We start from the raw sequence: 20,571 nt of genomic DNA on the forward strand, positions 1-20,571 counted from the left end.
ATCAATCACCCACCACTCTTTCACACCATCCGGGGACTGATCTTCCGGAAGCTTCCTGGCCGGGATCTGATGCGAGAGCATCACAGAGACATCGTCTTTCCCGAGCCACCTGATTGCCTCTGACCCGAATTCCCGTCTCTTGAAAAGACTCATATACCCTTCGACCTTCTCTAGATACGCCAGGCTTAGGCCATACGTATCGCTGTACATTGTCAAGCACAATGCAATGTCATAGCCTCTGTCGTTTCTTCCTCGGGAAACTGGATCGTTTTTCGTGTGTACTGCCCAGACCGAGCCTTTCCTCGGATAGATTACATATACTTCTCGTGCAGCTCTTTCACAGTCCACAACATGAGAGAATGGTTTGAGCTGTTTCACCAGGGTTTTCTCGGAAACCCTAAACATCCCACAAGGATTATCATAACCGGTTTTCGCCCAAGAAATCAGTTTTTCGTTCTCCAATTTCAACCAACTGATCTGTACCTTGAAAGGGTTCAAGGAGAAAACTTCACCGATCAAACAGTAACTCCTAGGCATTCTATCTTCACCACCGCGTGTGTACATCGCCCAAACTTGCCCTTTCTTGAAGCTCCTTACTGTCCTGTCCTTTGCAAAATCATATAAATCAGATTCATCCATTTCGCTTTCTTGGCTGAATGTATTCCGTCTCCTTTTCCTGTTAACGCTTGTCTCGGCCTCTAAATCCACAACCTCGGTCAAATCCGTCATGTTCTTTCCGTTCTTCGATGTTTCTCCTTTTCCATTCTCTTTGTTAGCACTCATCTCCATCAAAATCTCTAAAGATTTCTCTTGTGTATCCCTTTCCATGTTTTCTTCACGGTTATATTTCTCGTCTATCTTCGATTTCAACTTATTAGCCCTATTTCTCTTTATTATCGAGTGCATTTGAGCTAAAGTCATCCCTTCATCATCTCCTTCCCCGGATTCTTCATCCAAACCCTCTAATTGAATTGGAGCTTCTGCCTTCTGCTCGCTCATCTCCTTGATACCGATCGTTTTCCTCCTCCTATATGTTATGATCTTGTTTCTCGAACAAGCTCCATTGTCACATCCATCTTTGCCCTCTTCTTCCTTCTCAATTTCCTTTGCCTCGAAGCTTTTCTTGCACTTAGGGCACATCAAATTATGCCCTAAATACTTCTTATCGAACTTATGCAGTGACAGGCAACCCGAACAAGCCGTCCGAAACGTCGACGTTTCACCACCACCAGTGTCTACAGCACTAGCACTCTCCTCCTGAATCCTAATCCTAAGCTTCATATCATACTCTTTCCTCCTAATCCTATCAGAGAAAACCCTAAATCCCTCATTCACAAGCTTAAACGCCTCCTCGCAACCCACGTAGGGATTCTTATCAGGATGCAACACCAAAGCCAGCTTCCTATACCGTTGCTTTATCGTATTCGTGTGAGAGAAAGGCTCAACTTGGAGAATCCTGTACCACTCTGGGGAATCTCCGGCGACTGAATCGGCGGCGGAGCTGATGATCTCGAAGGCGGTGACCATCGAGGAGAGACCCTCGGTGCTCGGGGACAGGCGGAGAGCTGTTCGCGCGTGATTCAGGGCCGATTCCAGGTTTGACTTTCTGAAATTCGATTCCGCTAGGTTTTTGTGGCGTATTGCTTCTTCTTCCGCTGGGTCCGAGCCGGACACCATGGCTGGCTGCGCAGAGGGGAGAGAGAGTCGAAGACGGAAAGACGGCGAGAGGAGAAAGCTTTTCCTGTTCAATGTTTTACAATTGTTTTCATTTATTCCCCTTAAATTCCTAAGTATTTCATTATAGTACCCAATTTCTTGAAATACTTAACATATACCCACTAACTTTTCAAAGTCCAACTACATACATATATTTAATTGGCTGATTTTCTGGTTTTGGTGTCTCATATATACATATATATATATATATATATATATATATATATATATCCCTCCCAAAAATATAAACAAAATAATTGGATTCTTTTCTAAATCTAATTTTTATTTTCATTTTCATTTTCCAGTTTGCCCAAAAATTTTAACATTTTAACGACTTGATAGAAATATATATTAAGGTGTAGAAGTGATATTTCATGGTTTGTGTAATGATGGAATGTTCTTTTTTTATTAGAAGAAATGGTAATCAAATCGATGTGTTCTCAATTTATAATCCAATAAGCAATTTCGTAATATTTTTTTTAAACAGTTTCATTTTTTTCAGGAAATAATAATATGGTTCTATTTAAGATTTCTTTTATCCATAGAAAAATAGGCTGAAATATCTACACAGAAAATAAAAATGTAGAGGAAAAATTTTCCATTCAGCTTTTGCCCAAAGCTTTGTTTTTGTAAAGTGACAGCCACAATTTCCCCGGTCTCATCTCTCTGGGAATATCGAGCGCTTGTTTCCCGAGAAAAATCCCGAAGACGTTGGAAACCAAAGCCAGGAAGAAAATGCAAGTCGTTGGTTCATCGGCGGGTAGCCATGGCGGATTGAGCTTCAATCCCTTCCATTCTCTCGCCGATTCGTCCTCCAAGTTCCTTCCTCCTCATTCTCCGTCACTTCTCCCCCAGGTAATTCCTTTCTTCCTCCCATGTTCGGTTCCCGGGAAAATCGTTCATGATTCTCTGGATTAGAAGGATGTCCATGGTTTACTGTTTTCGAGAACTTTCCTGTTGTTCTCGAAATTCAACTTTCTTCTAGGTTAATCCACTCGTCCACTGAGCTTAGCGTTTGTATCCGATGTATGAGGGTGTAATTTTCCAGTTTCTATCCCATGAATCTTCCTCTGTTTCCCTGAAAACCTACAAAATCTATTTGTTCATGGTTTGTCATGTGCTTCGTGGTGAGAACGTCTGCAAGCTCAGGTCTGAAGTTTGGGATACACAGAATTTCACCCTACAGGTACTGATACTGATAACTTTCTTCAGAGATGCCATTCATTTTGTGCTCCAAAGCTTGGAGCTGCATTTGACAATGGCAGAGGAAGAGGCGTCACTGTCAGAGCATCGGGAGAATCCAACGAGAACTCGGATCTGATTGCTCCACTTGAGCTGGAATCTCCGGTCGGGCAGCTCTTGGTGCAGATTCTTAGGACTCATCCTCATTTGTTACCCATCACTGTCGATCAACAGCTCGAGAATCTTGCCAATGAGAAGGAAGCTCGGGGAAATGAATTGCCTTCATCTCAGGACCCTCTTTACAAGTAAGTTTCTTCTCATGGGTTTTGCATCTTTTTAGTCTCGTATCATAATTCTTGTACGCTGAACTTGCTTGGAACTAATAATTTCTGCCATCTCCATTAAGTTTTCACCTGATCTTGACACAAAACCGGCTTCCAACTTGTCAGAGATGTTTATATTGACCCCGGTTAATTTCTTTTTGAGTTTATTGCTACTCAAATTGGGTATGAGGATGAATCACTTGGCTTATGGGGAAATTTAGTTGCCGGGGTAATTTCAGATCGTTATGGTGGGATACTTGATTTGTAGGAGAATAGCTGAAGTTAAAGAGAAGGAAAGACGGAAAACTTTGGAGGAAATCCTTTACTGTTTGGTTGTACAAAGATTCGCGGAAAACGAAATCTCGATGATCCCTCAGATAAAACAGACTTCAGACCCAGCAGGACGAGTCGACTTCTGGCCAAATCAAGAACAGAAGCTCGAAGCAGTTCACTCAGCCGAAGCATTCGAAATGATACAGAGCCACTTGACGTTGGTTCTTGGAGACCGAATGGTCGGACCCTTGAATTCCATAGTTCAAATCAGCAAAATCAAGCTCGGGAAACTGTACGCTGCATCCGTGATGTACGGATACTTCCTCAGAAGAGTTGATCAGAGGTACCAACTCGAGAGAAAAATGAACACTCTCCCATCAAAGCGTCAAGAAAAAACTCGTGAACGATATGAAGAACCATCACCTCCATACCCGTTATGGGATCCGGATTCCTTAATCCGAATCCAACCCGAGGATTATGACCCGGACGAGTACGCAATGGACAGAGAAGCAGAAGAAGAAGGAGAAAGTTCATACAGATTGAGATCTTATGTGATGTACTTAGACCCAGAGACACTTCAGAGGTACGCGACGATAAGATCGAAAGAAGCAATGTCTCTGATCGAGAGGCAGACGCAGGCGCTTTTCGGGAGACCCGACATTCGGATTCTAGAGGACGGGAAGCTCAATACGTCGAACGATGAGGTACTTTCTCTGACTTTCTCTGGGCTTGCGATGCTTGTTTTGGAAGCCGTTGCTTTCGGGTCGTTTCTATGGGACGCCGAGAGCTATGTTGAGTCCAAGTACCATTTTCTCAAGGCTTGAAAATTCATCTCTCTCTTCTCTCTATCTCTATATGTTCCGTGTCTTGCAAGTAATGTAAAGAAGAAGAAACTGTGGTTTGAGCAGTTGGCAATGTTCGGGCTTAAAGGTGTAGTTAGTATATTTCTTGTGAGGTCAAATGAAATCTGTGTATTTTTTTTTAGCTCCTCGGACGAGTGATTTGACTTACTGTCCATAGCGAGTGCGAAAGGATAATAGAGACGAAAGATTCAGCGAAAAAAAATTCCCCAAGCTTTTGTAAAGTCTGGGCTTTTAGATTCGTGAGGGCCGAGGCCGATGTCCCCCCCCACCCCCCACGCGAGTAGATATCACGCGCTCCAAATGTGATTGGCTTGGTTCATTCGCTCATCTACGTTGCAACGTGGATGCCCAACTCAATCAAATAATTTGCACAACTGACTATCCGTTGAACCGACCGGATCATTATATATCAAGACACGGAATCGCCTTTTAAATTAAATTATAAATGGTAAAAACAAAAAGAAAAACTCTAACGAGGGAGTAAATGCAAGTTTGCTACGCGGACATGAAGAAAGAAAAAAGAAATTAAATATGAAAATCATAGCATGAGTGAAGTATTCCAATAATATGTATGTACAATATAGGCCTTTTGGTCTCACCTGGTCGGTGGGAACGGACGAGGCCGACCCGATTATCCATTCCATGTATGCCCTCGATCTGGTTTTCCCGTCAAAACGAGAGAACACTAACAATAAACAGTACGGAACAAGAACAAATTTCCCTGCGCCTATCTCTGGTGAAACCTGCAGAAATGGAAACACCATGTGTTACCCGTTAAAGAGGATGGACCAAACAAAAAACTAAACGTGATGATGTTATCAGTTGTTCTTTCAGCGATGTTTCCTCCAGCCAACTTGGAAATATACATAGTACATGTCCCTCCACATGGATGTGGGTCTTACCTAAAAGATGGAAGTGGGAAGATGGAGATGGAGAACATGCGTTGGCTAAGTCCTCCAAGGTTGTGACAAGGAGACAGTCGGAGTTGATGCTTCTACCCCTCTACCCCCATGGATTGCATGTTTTAGAATATCGTATTGCTCTTTCACGGATTCATAAAGAGCTTGCGAGTATGCTTCTTTCGCCTGCCATGTAAAAAGCTAATGTTAGTGAAATGATTAGAAACCAATATATGTTTTAGCCTCTATAGTTTTATGATATGTTACTACAAGAGATAGGGAGACAAAGCAACATCAGTTGCGATTCATTCAACGAGGATTTTTTTTTCTCTTCAAATATTATACACAATGGTGCAGAAGACTATGCAAAATGATTGAGATCGGTAACAAGAACTGAAATTTTTCCTACATCTAACCTCATTTGGATTACTGCAATTGGCCACAACATCCGAATAGCTGATTTCGGGGGCAACCGATAACCCGGTACCATGAAAAGAAATTACTCGTCTCTCTCCAATTTCTTTCTCGACCTGGCAAAATGAAAGGAAGGAAATGAGAATAACAATTTTACACAAAAGCAAAGAGCACGACCGAGAAAGAAGAGAAGGGGCATACTTGAGGTGGAGGGGGCATGATGTCAAAACACAGCAGTGCCAACGGATAGATGTGCCCAGGAGCATCTGAATGTTCGACCAGCCTCCTCATGTTGTCCACCGAAGAAGAATCGAAAGGTGCCTGAATTCCTTAGATCAGTATGTACAAATATAATGTACTCACGAAAAAAAAAGAGCACCGCAAGTCGCACAATGAAACTTGATTATCAAGTATAAACTTCCATTTTTTTTCTAATTATTAGATCATCGGCATCCGTAAGTAAATCTACATAGAGATCTTGACTATCAAGTATTTCAAACATGGAATATTCAAGGTTTAGGCTTGAACTCTGAGATAAGTGCAAATACATGGGTATTATATAATTGAATCAGAATGAAGTCGCATTAGGTTGCTGTATAGATATAAGATTTGGTGTTGTCTGCATTCCATCTAACACTTACAGGATGACATTCTCCGGTAAAAGGATCAGGGCGGTCCCTTCCACCACTTGGTGCGATCCATACAAGTTGGGAGCCAGACCTACAGGGGGAGAATCGTATATAGATCATCGTTTTCTGCTTCTGTAAAATTTAACAAGAATAGTTCCAGAAGCTTCGATCCAAGTTTTAAAATTGCATATACCTTAGCAGGGTCGCCATCTCCTTCAAGCTTCGTGTGTTTGCTCTTCTTTTCATCTCAACAAGCTCCGGATCATCATACATGTGCTTTTTTGAGTAAACACAGATGAGATTTCTACAAACAGGAGAAAGTTCGCATAAGGTTGCTTAGTTACACATCAGCCAACAAGTAGGCATAGCATTTGCCAAAAATCAGGTCAGAAGTACCTTCCCATGCTAAAGGGCTTACAAAGATTATCAGTGATGACTCTGTCACCAGCCACACATTTCTGCAGCGAACCAACAAAAAAAGAAGAAGAAAAATGTAAGTGCGCAGACAATGACTTTAAAAGGGAGCCTCAGGACAAGAAAGAGAGGTTACAATGGTCTCTGCTACATAAGGATGTTTTGCTTCAAGCAACAGGGAAATGATAGCGGGATCAGCTTCAGTTTGATGGTTTGATATCAACACAACATTGTGGCCCTGCAATTACCACATGTATGTCATGTCCTGAAAGAAAGAGAACTCATGTCTACTGGTGGAAACAAAATGTCGGAGCAAAACTCCTACGCAGTGTTAATACAACTAGAACACTGTTGTTAGTTAATTAGAGTACAATAAAGAATGACGATGACAGACTAGAAAAAGGGTGAGGGTGAAACGAAACCTGCCGAAGTTTGTTTTCCATCTCACAGAAAACAGAAGCATTTCCAACAAAAGAATTTCTGCAAGAATCAATTTAAGATCTGTTAACAGATGAAACAAAAGACGGTGAGAAGATTATAGAAAGCTTAAATGATACTGACTTCACAAAAAATTTCGAAGAACAGACTCATTTTCTAATGCTTTTCAATGAAATTAATGTGCTACATGATCAAATTTGATATCTCAATGCTGAAATGCCAGCTTACTTGAAATCAACTAAAGGACAGATGTAAGTCTGACCAAACATGTAATAATCAAATGGCTCTCTGACTGCTTTATGGTATGGAGAAAAAGTGAAAGGATCCTGAAAAAAAAAATCACTGCATGATTATGACATGGAAGCTTAGATAGATATACACAGAATTCAGATGCATGTTACTTGATCCTATGAGATTGACATAGGGGCAACAAAAGAAAATACCTCCACATCGAGAAGCATGCGATCAAAAGCAACAGCCATATTTGATAAAACAATCTCATCTGCCCTAGAAACGCCGCTACTTAAAACCTAAAACGCCATGTACGAGAAGAAGAACAGTCATTGAATGCCAATATAGCAGGTCAGGCTGGCACTATTCTCTTAGATCGCCATAGCTTAACATCAACAACACAAACTAGCCAGCGACAAAGGATTGGTTTGAGTATATTCGTTTACTGCATTTTTATAGTTCCAATACAATTCTTCCATTCCTGATGCAACATGAGGAGGCAGCCTTCCAGCTTCAGTTTCCTCCTTGATACCAGACAAAAGATCTGAAAAGGAAAAGCATAGTAGAAAAGAAGAAGAGATTAAAAATAAATTTATCAAACATGATTACATTTTTTTGGCATTGGTAGGAGGCACCAGGAATCTCCTACGTTATCTGCGACCTTATCACCCATCAGGCGAGAATCCTAAAATTTTTTAGAGGTAATCTTGCGAACGTTTCCTCATGCTAACATCATCTATGAAGAGGCCAACTCTGTTCTGTTCTTCAGTCAAACAAGAGGGAGATAGAACGCGTATGATGGCTACGAAATGTATTCAGTTGCACTGTTCTCATTCAAAGTATTTCAAAACAAGCCCAACGATAGTTCCATTAAGCTCTATGTTTCATACTATACAATGAGATTGTGTTTGGTATGGTGGTAAAGTATATTAACAGGATAAGGAATCTGAAATCGCCTAATATTCCAAACTTTCGCTCGGTCCTTATTCTGATGTCTACTAGAAGCCAAACACGTAGATATCAAATTCCTAAGCACGAAGACTCGGTAAAACGATCTAACCTTCTTCACTGCGCGCATCCAGGAAGACACGCGAATGGTCGAGCTCCTTCGTCCTCCTCCTCCGTCTCTCTTGCACGTCCTCTCCATCCGAGGAGCTCGCCGAGACGACGGATTCCTTCTCCTGGACGAGCTTCGCCGTCGCCTTCACGCTCAGAGAAGACGACGCTCGCGAACGAACAGGCCGGCGATCGATGAATCTGAAGGAGCAAAAACCGCGGACACTCGAAGAAGTGAGCGTCTTCGCCGGAAACCTAACGGAAGCCGTTGTAGCTGCGGCGGAGGAAAACGCGAGGGACAGAGAAGTCATTTAACGTTGCTTCGTGATTGAACCGAAAAGAGGTTTGAAAGGAACGTTGCTCCGTTCCTTTTATTTATCCGAGAGAACCGTCCTTCCAGTTTTTCGAATTCTCTCCCTTTTTTCACTAAAATTATCATTTCTCCTTTTGTATTAACTAAATAATTAAATTGCTTTAGAAAAATATTACCATCAATTAATAGTCTAATAATGAATACCCCATTAGAAGTGAAAAAAAACAATTCCAGAAAACAAAAAAGGATTTTAACATAATTAATACAAAAAAAAAACCATATTTAGTTGCACTAATCATATTCTTTCTGTTGAGCATAGGATATAATTTTTGTGTGTGCATACATACATTTATTATCCAGAAGGAGATTCTTGTAACAATCAAACGAACGACCGTATGTTAATGTCATAATCAAATCATGTAGCATTTTCCAAATATTAAAAATAATGGAATCTTGTAGGTCAACACGACATTTTCCGGTCTAGGGTTTAATGTATCTAATTTACTAAACACCTCATGACGTTAACATGAGTAGCTTCAATAATTACCAGATTTTGGTTATTAATTTATTTCCAAAAAGTGACAAAGGTAGGGCCGGGGAACAAAACAAAAAAAAAAGTGCTTACCCGAGGGATGAAACACTTAAATTGGATGTGTACGTTACGGTCTTCGATTAGGTATTCAAACAATGCGGTTCAAAAACGATATTTTCAGATTTATAAAAATTGCACCAAACTATAACCGAATATTAAAAGGTTTAATTCGATACTAATATTGATTCATTCAAAACGATATCTAATAAATACTGAACTATAATATTTATATATATATATATAGTAGATAATACTCGAAAAAATTAGAATATTTGGATTTGGGTACAGAAGATTCAGATATTTAATTATAATATTTGTATTCAAGATTTGGGATTTACGAGTATTCGGAGTACAGAGATATCCGGAATAATAGTCGGTTACTCGCGAATATCTAGATCCGGATTTATTTAAGAAAAAAAATAATATTTATATATAAAATTTTCAAAACATGAAGATATATTTATAAAAATAGATGAATGACGACAATAATACGAGATAAATAATAATAAATTTAGTTTTTTAAGAAAATATTAAAAAAAATATGAAATTATTTAATTTAAAACAATTATATTTTATAATAATATTATATAAATATATGATATAATTATTTATAATCATACTAGTCGGATACCCAGTTTAAAAATTTTATTATCCGGATTTGGATTCGGATTCACGGGTATTGAAAAACCAGATTTGGATTTGGATTTGGATTTGAAAATTAAGAGTACTCTAAAATCGGATATCCGCGAGACGAATATCTGATGGATACTCGATTTTCGGGTATTTGTGCCCATCCCTTGGTTCGAACCGATACAATTTCGATACTGAAAGAGTCGAAACTAAATTCCCGAATCGAAGTATTCACCCCTAACTTAAATGTTGACAACATACCATAATGCAGTTCAACAAAATACGTGAAATATTATCCAAAGCAAATGGGAAAAAAAAGGAAAAACAAGACCACGTTGCAAAACAGAACACATAAAAGTGACATGCGAGAGATCCTGCAGACAAAGCTGGAGAATAGATCAATCAGATTTCAGGACAGACAACTCCACCATGTTTCTCTGCAAAATTTTATAAATAACTGAAACTATGACAGTTAAATGCGTATGCATATGTTCCAAGAAGACACCTAAAAACCCCACATCTTTAAATGCATGAAAGCAACTGTTTCTCTCTATCTAATCTACCCACCGTTCTCTCTTTGGTGCCATTACCTTGTGAAAATGTCTGATTTAGCCGAGGAAGTTCATGATCACTAGGTGGAGGACCAAGTTGCAGAGGACAAAATCCGCAAATGCCCTCTCCGGTGCCAAGTCCTGTGATATTTTGAATAGTTAGAAAACATATATAGCCGAGACGAAAATATGTTTTACAGAACACGTCTATATGATTTGGATGAATCGTAAAGAAAAAAAAAACTAACGAACGTTCTTAGGCACGAGCTTTTTGCCCAGTGAAGTGAACAAACTGATGTTCAGAATCACTGTGAGGTGGAACTGTTAAAAAGCCCTACTATCTTAGCCTTTTGGTTGTCAATTGCCTCCGTATTAGAGTGAAAAAACAAACTAGCTTCTTAGGTAATTGATTCCCACCACCAATAACAACAACAAAGATCGTCTTAATCCCAAATTTAATTGATTACTGCCGGAAAAAAAAGAGACTAAGAACCCTTTGATTGTTGATGAAAAAAAAATATCAATAAAATATGACAGAAGACGGGGAAAATCACAATGCCACTGTGACAAAAGTAAAGGATTTGATCGCTGAAGGAATAAGAAAACAACTTCGGACTCTTTCACGACTCGTGAAAAGGGAAGGTGGGTTGATGATGTTACCTTGAATTCCTTGTTTTCCTTGTTCACTTGAATCCGGAGGCAAACTGTTGGCAAAGATAACAATTGGTAGCTTTAGTGTCCAGATATTTTGGAGGGTAGAGATTGCCAAACAGCACATATTTGTTCATGTTTGGTAGCAGACCGAACTCACCAGCAAGAACTGCTGTCCCAACACAAGAGAGAACTCCCGAGAGAAACGAGTTGAATGGAAATGATCCAACAAGAGCCATGTATGCAACCTAATAATCATAAAACAAGATAACCCTCTTGAGACTGTCAACTAACAGGAGTTTTCTGTATGATGCCTCGAAAAGTAAAAGAATTGTTAGACTGCTCGTCAATGAATTTCCTTTGGTTGAAATAAACTAAAAAAGTACAGGACATTGACTTTTTAGTTCTGCTAACCAGTTAAGATTCGAGAAGACGGAGATGAAAAAAACTTTATTCAACAATATCAGCTCGGATTAGCAGTGGTGAAAGTTTAGAATACTGAAAACACGATGCATAATGAATTAGATCCTTTATTACAAGCTAAAAAACCTTCACTAAATCGACATATACAACACCGCAAATTGCTTGAAAAGTCGTCAATTCTAGCGTCAAAGCTATCCTGTTAAAACCCCTCAATCCAAAACCTTCCCAGCTAAATTTGAAGGTTTGTGGCTACATTTTCCCGTCTAAATATCAATGCCACACATATCTGATTCAACAAAATCTAAGCAAGTTGCGAAATAGTATAGCATTCAAGCCAATTCATATGAATATAGATCGAAGCTCGTAACTTGGACGGATGCCTGATAATTTTACACATGAACAATTACAATGATTCAAAGTAAAACCTGATGTCCCACACAAATCGTATCGAAAAGCGCAGATCTAGTGAACAATTCAACAACAAAAACAGTAAATCGGATTACCTGGATCAGAGCTGTGAAGACAGCAAAACCGACGTAGAGGTCGATGATCTGCGAACACGATTTCCACAAAAAAAAAAAAGAAAGTCGATTTCAGTTTCAACATAACTCGGAGAAATCCACTGATCCAAAACGAGGGATAAACAGAAGAAAACAATCACAGACCTTGAGATTGGTAGGAGTGGCGGAATAAGCAGAGCGAAGAGAATGGAAGAGATCTTGAGCATCCTTACTAGTGGATCTCGCCATTTTCGCTGACTTCAAAAACCTTTTCTCCCCTTCCTCTGCCTCTCCTCAATCTTCACGAGTCCGCTGCACTGCAAAGTGCAAAGTCTCGAGGGAAAGAAAACGGAGTCAAAAGCACTTCCGAGTCCTAAAACGACGTCGAAGTAACAATTGGGCTGATTGGGCCTCAAAGCATTATATTCGGGCCTATTCTAAGAAATCTAAAACGTACAACATCGCATTGAATAAATGGGCTAATTGGGTCTACAACATAATATTTGGGCCTACTCTAGAAATCTAAAACTTACAAACGTCGTCGTTTCAAGTTGTAGGACACGGACAAATTTGAAAATTGCGTTAGTGCATTATTTTCGTACCAATTCAGTGGCCAACAACATCCGCCAAAAATCAACATACAACAAAAAAAATCTATCCAGAAAATTACAAATTTAAATTCACATGGAAATCTAAAATCTGAAAGCCCACGTGCACCCACTGCTGGTTTGGTTTAGAACAATTAAAAACGAACATTCACATGTACACTAGCATGTACCACATATGAGGCGGTGGTTGTACGGACGGGAAGGGATTCACGAATGGAGAAAAGGGGAGAGAATTTTTAAAAACGCCTAATGGTATTTATGTAATATTTGAAAACATCAGGGGGTTTTACGTTTTAGGAAGAAAAAAAATAAGTGTTTCGATTGAAGAAATACTGGAGATTGTGGGGCGACCACACTTTTCTCGCTTGCCGTCGTTTCGGGTTGTTGGTGTTGTTTGAGTTTCTAATTGTCTGATATTTTGTTTTCTCTACACATTCTCCTTCACAACTCCTCTCTCTCTTCCTCTCTCTCTGTCTCTCTCTCTCCACGCTTCTCGAGTCAAAGAAGTCGCCGAAGATGATGTCGTCTCTCACTTTTCCGGCCATTTCTCCTCTCCCTCCTGCTTCTTCCGGCGTTTCATTTCCTCCTCGCTCCTCCTCGCACCGGTTTCTCTCTCTCTCTCTCTCTCTCTCTCTCTCTCTTTCTCTCTCTCTCTGTTTGGTTTATTTGGAAAGTTTTGAATGTGGTTGAGGGTGAGAGATTTTCTCGTGAAATTGAATTGAAATTCTAGGTTCGGATTGATCAAGTTGTTTGTTCCTGAGTATCGAATTCCTTTTTCCTGTGATTTTATGATCTATTGCAGTGTTTCACACTTAACTTTGATATCAGTTTTATGACAAATCCACGAGAACTGAGTGATCAAATGTTCCCTTCACGCAAAAAAAAAACTTGTTTAACCGCTTGTCTGATGGTTTTCTCTCTAAAAAAAATCAATCAAAGTACCCCTCCAGAATTTTGCGATATCCGCTGAAGTCTGACTTATCTCTCTCATCAATGAGAAGGCTAAGAACTACTCTTTGATCCAATTGTACGCTCTTCAAGCTCTCTGGACTGTGGCATCATGAGCATGTAAAAAGTTCTGTAGGTTACCGATTATAGGATTTTGGAATCATGGGTTTGCTTAACTCTGCTGAAATCTTTGGTTATTATGCCCATGTGTGGTTCTTGAGCTGAGAGTGTAGTATTTTGACAGTGAAGAACGAAGCTTTTGATGCTGTCTTAATGGAGAATGAAGCTTTACTTTGGTTCTGATTTTGCAGGTTGTTCAACTCTGTTAAATGCAGCTATGCAGAAGCTGGTCTGAGTAGCGATTCTACATCCGCCCCAATTGACGTTGTGGCCGATGTCAAATCTGAACGGGTAAGGAGTAGGGATGGACATTCCGGTTTTCGTTTAGAAAAACTATATTCATTCAGTTTTGCATTAGTTTGGTTCTAGTTCGGCTCATTTTCGGTTTGTATTGATAAAAAGTGTTTATTTTTCAAAGAAATTTCCGGTTTTTACGGTTTTTTCATATTGGGTTCAGATCCGGTTTGAGAGAATCGTACCCATTTGATTTTTAATATTGGATTCAGTTTAGGTACATTTATATGTTGTAACCGAACCGAAAAATCCACCCCTAGTAAGAAGTATAAGCACAGCATCTATCTCTTCGCTGCATTTTACTCACTCAATGCGTGTTTGATAGTGCAATAGATTTCTTCTCAACATGAAAGATTGTCTCTTTTAGGTTGTGGTTTTAGGAGGCAACGGTTTCGTTGGATCTGCAATCTGCAAGGCTGCAGTCTCCAAAGGGATTGAGGTCGTAAGCGTTAGCAGGTAGGTGTCTTCCTCAAAACCCTTTTATAAACAGTTAAAATCTCTGTTTGATTGGTTCTGTTTAATCCTGAAATTTCTTTTTTTTTGTCTCAGGTCGGGCCGTCCTAGTTTGCAAGGATCGTGGTTAGATCAAGTTTCGTGGGTAAATGGTATTGTAACATTTCAGCATCTTAGCCAATCATATTTCTCTGTTCATAAATAATGAATCAAGCATTGGTGAGGATTTTGGTTATCATTGTGCGTGGTAACGTGCAGGTGATGTTTTCTATTTGAATTGGGACGAAGTGCTTCCTGGTGCAACTGCTGTGATTTCGACTATTGGAGGTTTCGGGAACGAAGAACAGATGAGAAGAATCAATGGAGAGGCTAACGTCGCGGCTGTAACTGCTGCTAAAGATTTCGGTAAGAGTATCAGATATATGTTGACAACAATAATCAACAGCTTCATTCATGGCTTTGAGTAGATTTGTCATTCTCAGTGTTTCGTTTCAATCTTTTTTTTCCCATCTCTGCAGGGGTTTCAAAGTTCATATTGATCACTGTGCATGACTACAATCTTCCACCGTTTCTTCTCTCCAGCGGATATTTCACCGGAAAACGCAAGGCCGAGGCTGAAGTTCTTTCCAAATACCCGAATTCAGGTAATCTGAGACACACCCCTAGAGATAGACAGAAGTTTTTGGGATACCTGGCCTCGATCTTGACCTCGTCCCCTCGGGTTTTATGGTCGAAGTATCTCAGTCTCGACCTCGTTAGACTCGGATACCCATGGCTCGAGTACTTGCGTATATCCAAACCTGTGAAAACCTGCAAATCCTGGTTGACCGGAGTTGATCATCAAAATTTTACTGGAGATAACCATCAGATTTTGATCCGAATTGACCAAAATAGACCTAGTTATTTTTGCAATAGCTATAACCGTGACTCCGTGAGGGGTAAAATGGTCTTTCGTACATCCATGTACCCGCAGGCCGCATGTAACCCATCACGAGATGGCAAAACCTGCACCCGAATTCACGGGTCGAGCTCCTAATCTCTTCCCACCCCTGCTCCTGCTGATTTGCTACCAGGTAGCGGTACCCATGAGATGGGTACCCGCTGTTTGCGGTAACGGGTATCAACGTTCTCGTTCGCCGCCGAGATACCCGTGAGACGGCTACCCACCTATTCGCGGTAACGGGTAGTAAAAATGCCTACCCCTAAGTCACCCGCTTTTGCACTTTTGTTCAAAACACAATCCGAAACTAAGAGACGTACTGATGTGGTTCCATCTGATCTCGTCGTCGATTGTTACAGGAGTTGTGTTGAGACCCGGTTTCATATATGGAAAAAGACGAGTGGACGGTATCGATATCCCTCTCGATGTGGTCGGGGAGCCGCTGGAGAAGATCCTTAAAGCTGCCGATAGTTTCGTCAAACCCTTGCGTTCACTTCCGGCGTCGGATATCCTCTTGGCTCCGCCCGTAAGCGTCGACGACCTGGCCCTCGCTGCCATCAATGCCGTCAAAGACAACGACTTCTTCGGCATTTTCACTATCGAACAGATCAAAGAAGCTGCTGCAAAAATGAGGGTCTGAGTTTTCGGACATTACTTCTTCCGACTTGTAATATACAGAGACAGGTCACAGTTGTAATACCAAAATGCATATCATAGAAAATGATAAATGGAATATTCGCTGCTCCATTTACAAACAAAAGTATTCGTCCTTACAAAAAAAAAAAGAATTCGTCGTCGTTTTTTAAAGCAAGGATTTTCATCTTATCTCGTGTTAAAAAAAACGGTTCTGTATAAAAGTTTTTTTTTCTTCAAAAAGTATCCTAAAAGGTTATTAATCTTTAAATACACCCGTTCTAAACCTTTGAAATTATCCACAAATATATTTCAATCCAAATTTAAATTTATTTATAATGTTTGTTATTGTAATAATAGTATTTTTAAAATTAATTCTGAAAATGGATAAAGTAATAAATAAAAAATATTTTGAAATATTTTTGTTTTTCTCTTTAATACTATTTATTTTATCCATAAAAAAATCATTTATCTTTATTTTATTTAAAATAAATATATATATATATATATATATAATGACTCGCTTGGAATTATAATTTGTAATTTCGTATAAATATACAAAAACAATTTGAAGTGTAACTACACTCACGCCGAAATTATTGATTTAAAAAATTTTCTTCTTTTATAGCAATGAATGTGTGTGTACACATATACATTTCTAATGAAAAGCTACGATCTATTTTTTTTATTGGGCCAACTTGTCAATACATTTATATTCGTTCAATATTTATTCTATCGTATCTATCTACCCAAGTGTACAACCGTCTCATAAATTCGTCACCGTCCAATCAAATCTCAGCATTGACGGAGGATAAGTCACCGTTATGTAATTGTATCATAACTCTTGGATTTCCTTTTCGTCCAAGCAAATCTTTGGTAGAGGAGGAGGAAACAGCAGGGAACCGCCGACTAAGCTTTTCCCCCCAATCTGATCCTCGCCGAGGATATATAAATGGGCTCTCTTCCTTGTAACTGTTTCCTCTTTGTCGTCGCCGGCTTAGGGTTTTCGCCTCTCTGACGTCTCTCGATGGTTATCTATCCCTCGGTGGACCCTCTTAGTTTGAGAACCCTTGCCTCGCGATCGATCAGAAGCGTTCATCAGGTTCAATTTTGTCGAATCTACTTCATCCGATTCCTCTGGTTCTATTTTCTGGTTTGCTATTCCGTTAAGCTGGTCTCCGATTTTTGAATTGGTGCACCTTTATTTGGGCTTTTTGTTGTGAAAGTGTTGAATTTATGATAGATCGGCCTAGATTCGTGTGGTTCTTTGCGATTTGAAGGTTTTCGATTTTGATTAGAGTGGATTATTGTTGTGTTTGAGGATGATTTATTGTTTTATGATTCCTTTTGAAAGTTGGTTAGGTTTTTTATTTGGTAACCGATATGTTATGTTTAATTGATTTTGGATAAAGCGCTTGGATTTTGCTTGTGATCTGCTTTTGTTATGGTTCCTGATACCAGAGTGGGATTTTTGGAAATATTGTCAGAAAAATCATACTTTGGGTTTGCCCAAACTACTTAATCATCTATATGGTCGACTTGTATATAAAAGTGCCGGTTTTCTTAAGCGGTTTCGTTAGAGATGATTTAAACCTTGCATTTTTTTTTTGGCATGACTAATAAATTAAGATTTCAAACTTGTTTCAATCGACCCTTTTGTGACTTGTTCATGTTTACATAGCAGTTGTTCTGTTTGATATTTACCTTGCCAGATGGTTGGCTCATGCTATTGGAGGCTAAATACTTGTTTGTTGGTTTGTCCGACAGGGATGTGCTGCCCGTCGCCGTAAATTGAATAAGACGGTGGCTTTTCTTCTCTGATTGTCTTTACTTTATAAAAGGGAAGATGCCCAAGATGAACACACGTGTATGTATCAGGTCTAACCACAGAGTTGGGTAAGTTTCATGATTACCTGTTTCAGATTATGGTCGATTTGCACTTGAATGGCCATTAAGTTTGCACTTCGACTGTGTTGATTGATTTGGTTGTTCATGGAGAGTTATATTGTCGCTCGATTGTCATATAATGTGTTTCTGGAGCAGGACTTTCGAGAATGGGTTATAAACTTAATTTTGATTTTCCAATTATTTATCGTCTTACGATACCTACTTTTCTTCTGTGCAGTGTTCTCCAACGCTCTGTGAGACACTATCTTTAGGACTGCTAGAAAGTTAGATGTGCCAGTTGACTTTTTCTTCAAGCTTCTAGGTTTAGGATTGTTAATAGGTAGTAATGGAAACCAAGATCGTGAAGGTATTGGATAGTAGCGATAGAGATGGGTTTGGAAAAAAGAGGAAGCTCTCAGCAAACTACGCTGCATATGTTTCTGGAGCCTCATGCACGGAGCTACCAACGGTGAACGCGTCAACGCCAAAGCTCAGGAAAAGGAGAAAATTGGACAGTGGAAACAAACTTAGCATTTATGAGAAGCACTTCGGCAAGGCTTCGATCAGATACTATTCTTATTTTAAGAAGACTGGAGTGCCAAAGCGTGTAATGTTGTATGAGGACGGTGAGTGGACGGATTTGCCAGAAGACATCTTATGTGGCATCAGGAATGATCTGCAAGAGAAGAAAGCAGCAGTCGAGTTTCAGTGGCGTGATCATTGTTTTGTTCTGGATTTCTTGCACATGTATCGACTAGACTTGGAAACTGGACAAAAGATCCCACTTGCGTGGATCGACAATGGAGATAAATGCTTTTTCCCTGAGATCCATGACGATGTCGAAACGAATGACCACTGCTGCCAAAAATATCGGGAAGATCTAGAACACTCTGCTCCACACGAAATCAGGCTACGGCTTGAGATCGATGTTAATTGTGGGGATTCGACAAGGCTGGATCTAAGTGAATGCAGTGATGAGTCTAGTAGCAACATAAACGAGATTCAAATCGTTGAGCAACCTGTGATCGGGAAATTTGATGAGACCGCAGTGGATAGCTGTAGCCGTAAGATCGGTGATGCTGTCGAGAAGTGGGATGAGACCGAGGCTAATGTGGTCTCTGGGCTCAAGCCTGCTGCTGGGGAGCTCAACACTGGTGCAGTGAAAAAAATGTTTGCTTTAGGTACTGCTGCTCTTGGACATGTAGATGTACTTGATGTGTTCCGTTCTTCTAGCGAGATGACCCAGGCTCGTCTAGAGCTTTTCCAGAAACAGGTTGAAATCACGAGGAAACATCGAGGGAATGCAAACGTTAGATATGGCTGGCTTCCTGCTAAGAAGGAAGTGTTGCCTACGATTATGATGCATGGGCTTCGACAGGGTGGGTCGTTCATTAGGAAGTCCATGTACGGCGTTGGGATTCATCTGACCGATGCAAGCTGCCCTTATTTCAGGTGTTTGCTCTATGATCTTACTCTGTTGTTAAAACCCTTGCATTTGATCTGCACCTTATTTATTTTCTTTTCCATCCTTTAGGTTTATTGTTTACAATTCTTCTGTTTAAACCCTTGGCATTTGATTTGCATCTTATTCATTTTCTTTTCCATCCTTGAGTTTATTGTTTTTTAACGATTCTTCTGTTTAAGCATCTGTCTAAGATAGAATGGTGTCGATTTGGGTTAACTTGTTTACAGTGCTAGACATTGTGATGTTGACGAAAATGGTGTGCGTCACATGGTTTTGTGCCGTGTGATAATGGGGAATATGGAGCTTCTTGGTGGTGAGAAAGCACAGTTCTATGCTGGAGGGGAAGAGTATGATAATGGAGTTGATGATGTCGAGAATCCAAGGCATTATGTAGTCTGGAACATGAATATGAACACACATGTTTTCCCAGAATTTGTTGTCAGCTTCAAGCTGTCTACCACCACCAATGCTGAAGGTGATCATTTCTCCCTCTGCTTATTTCCTTTGCATTTTATTTTTGAAAAGAAATCTTTCCATCACAATCGACTGATGATGCATTGGACCGAAGACAGCACATAGATTCGGCTGAAGATCAGCTCTCAGCTTTGACTCTTGGTCCTGAAGTCATTCCCTGATTACTTGGGAATGGGATCCAGGCATCACATCTTGTCACCTCCCCTCTGGGACAAAATCTCTAGTTTCTCTTCAACCATGGGCCTGAATATAAAATTTCCATGGCTAATGAATCCATCCCCTCATATGGGTATTTCACTCCATCACGGTTTTTCTTGTTGCAGTCATCAAGCTCTGTAACATAGGACACTGTTTGTGAACAGGGAATTTGGTGGTAGCAGCTACTCAGACTAAGCATGATACCTCGGGGCTCACTTTGGAAGGACCGAAGCCTCCTTCCGATCTAGACTTGAATGTGAGTGATCGGGTTTGAATCTGTTTTCGTAGGGAAGGAAGGAGACATTGTTCCTTTTTGGACTACCATTTCTGAATGGTTATGGTATTTTTTTAAAAAAAAGCAGGGACAGGGAGGGTTGGGAGGATATCCAAGGAGGAGGGTGAGCAGTGCAGGTTCGAGCACTACGAGGCCGAAGTCCCCTTGGATGCCTTTCC

General features: G+C 40.0%; 6 protein-coding genes across 15 annotated transcripts in view; 3 read left to right on the forward strand and 3 right to left on the reverse strand.

Moving 5' to 3' along the window:
- The window catches only part of LOC104814411, a 2,082-nt gene extending 278 nt beyond the window's left edge, over nucleotides 1–1,804 (reverse strand). Inside the window, exon 1 of the mRNA XM_010542435.2 lies at nucleotides 27–1,804. Within this exon, the coding sequence (XP_010540737.1) occupies nucleotides 27–1,677 (1,651 nt within the window). The 5' untranslated portion in view covers nucleotides 1,678–1,804. The remainder of the gene's footprint in view (nucleotides 1–26) is intronic.
- A 497-nt stretch (nucleotides 1,805–2,301) lies between these two features.
- On the forward strand, nucleotides 2,302–4,478 carry LOC104814412 (UV-B-induced protein At3g17800, chloroplastic). Its single transcript, XM_010542436.1, has 3 exons — nucleotides 2,302–2,571; nucleotides 2,929–3,203; nucleotides 3,490–4,478. The coding sequence occupies exons 1-3, from the start codon at nucleotides 2,452–2,454 to the stop codon at nucleotides 4,316–4,318; spliced, it is 1,224 nt and encodes a 407-aa protein (XP_010540738.1). The 5' UTR covers nucleotides 2,302–2,451; the 3' UTR covers nucleotides 4,319–4,478.
- A 385-nt stretch (nucleotides 4,479–4,863) lies between these two features.
- On the reverse strand, nucleotides 4,864–8,896 carry LOC104814413 (glycerol-3-phosphate acyltransferase, chloroplastic). Of its 2 annotated transcripts, none has more exons than XM_010542437.2 (13): nucleotides 8,443–8,896; nucleotides 7,829–7,926; nucleotides 7,595–7,681; nucleotides 7,380–7,477; nucleotides 7,136–7,193; nucleotides 6,850–6,951; nucleotides 6,696–6,757; nucleotides 6,493–6,603; nucleotides 6,312–6,390; nucleotides 5,872–5,991; nucleotides 5,673–5,786; nucleotides 5,260–5,442; nucleotides 4,864–5,100 (listed from the first exon to the last, which is right to left on the reverse strand). In XM_010542437.2, the coding sequence occupies exons 1-12, from the start codon at nucleotides 8,747–8,749 to the stop codon at nucleotides 5,305–5,307; spliced, it is 1,374 nt and encodes a 457-aa protein (XP_010540739.1). In that variant the 5' UTR covers nucleotides 8,750–8,896; the 3' UTR covers nucleotides 4,864–5,100; nucleotides 5,260–5,304. The 2 variants fall into 2 exon arrangements, with proteins under 2 accessions (XP_010540739.1, XP_019058197.1); XM_019202652.1 differs by lacking the exon at nucleotides 8,443–8,896 and adding an exon at nucleotides 8,032–8,230.
- A 1,269-nt stretch (nucleotides 8,897–10,165) lies between these two features.
- LOC104814414 (dolichyl-diphosphooligosaccharide--protein glycosyltransferase subunit DAD1) lies at nucleotides 10,166–12,433 on the reverse strand. 3 transcript variants are annotated; one of them, XM_010542441.1, is made up of 6 exons: nucleotides 12,264–12,433; nucleotides 12,102–12,149; nucleotides 11,336–11,423; nucleotides 11,185–11,228; nucleotides 10,564–10,665; nucleotides 10,166–10,347 (listed from the first exon to the last, which is right to left on the reverse strand). In XM_010542441.1, exons 1-5 carry the CDS (start codon nucleotides 12,345–12,347, stop codon nucleotides 10,582–10,584), a joined length of 348 nt encoding a protein of 115 aa, XP_010540743.1. In that variant the 5' UTR covers nucleotides 12,348–12,433; the 3' UTR covers nucleotides 10,166–10,347; nucleotides 10,564–10,581. The 3 variants fall into 3 exon arrangements, with proteins under 3 accessions (XP_010540743.1, XP_010540741.1, XP_010540742.1); XM_010542439.1 differs by having other exon boundaries at nucleotides 10,166–10,359; XM_010542440.1 differs by having other exon boundaries at nucleotides 10,166–10,410.
- Nucleotides 12,434–13,055: 622 nt separating this feature from the next.
- On the forward strand, nucleotides 13,056–16,221 carry LOC104814415 (uncharacterized protein At1g32220, chloroplastic). Its single transcript, XM_010542442.2, has 7 exons — nucleotides 13,056–13,311; nucleotides 13,966–14,065; nucleotides 14,436–14,524; nucleotides 14,618–14,673; nucleotides 14,780–14,926; nucleotides 15,040–15,165; nucleotides 15,821–16,221. Exons 1-7 carry the CDS (start codon nucleotides 13,223–13,225, stop codon nucleotides 16,099–16,101), a joined length of 888 nt encoding a protein of 295 aa, XP_010540744.1. The 5' UTR covers nucleotides 13,056–13,222; the 3' UTR covers nucleotides 16,102–16,221.
- Nucleotides 16,222–16,982: 761 nt separating this feature from the next.
- LOC104814416 (inactive poly [ADP-ribose] polymerase RCD1-like) overlaps nucleotides 16,983–20,571 on the forward strand; it is a 4,319-nt gene continuing 730 nt past the window's right edge. For 3 of the 7 annotated variants that reach the window (XM_010542443.2, XM_010542445.2, XM_010542447.2), the window contains exons 1-6: nucleotides 16,983–17,196; nucleotides 17,862–17,990; nucleotides 18,220–19,433; nucleotides 19,674–19,921; nucleotides 20,283–20,374; nucleotides 20,478–20,569. In XM_010542443.2, coding sequence (XP_010540745.1) covers nucleotides 18,328–19,433; nucleotides 19,674–19,921; nucleotides 20,283–20,374; nucleotides 20,478–20,569 — 1,538 coding nt within the window. In that variant the 5' untranslated portion in view covers nucleotides 16,983–17,196; nucleotides 17,862–17,990; nucleotides 18,220–18,327. The other 4 variants (XM_010542444.2, XM_010542446.2, XM_019202635.1 and 1 more) reach the window with 4 other exon arrangements.

This window comes from Tarenaya hassleriana, unplaced genomic scaffold (assembly GCF_000463585.1).
Source record: "Tarenaya hassleriana unplaced genomic scaffold, ASM46358v1 Cleome21, whole genome shotgun sequence".
Classification (NCBI taxonomy): Eukaryota; Viridiplantae; Streptophyta; class Magnoliopsida; order Brassicales; family Cleomaceae; genus Tarenaya; species Tarenaya hassleriana.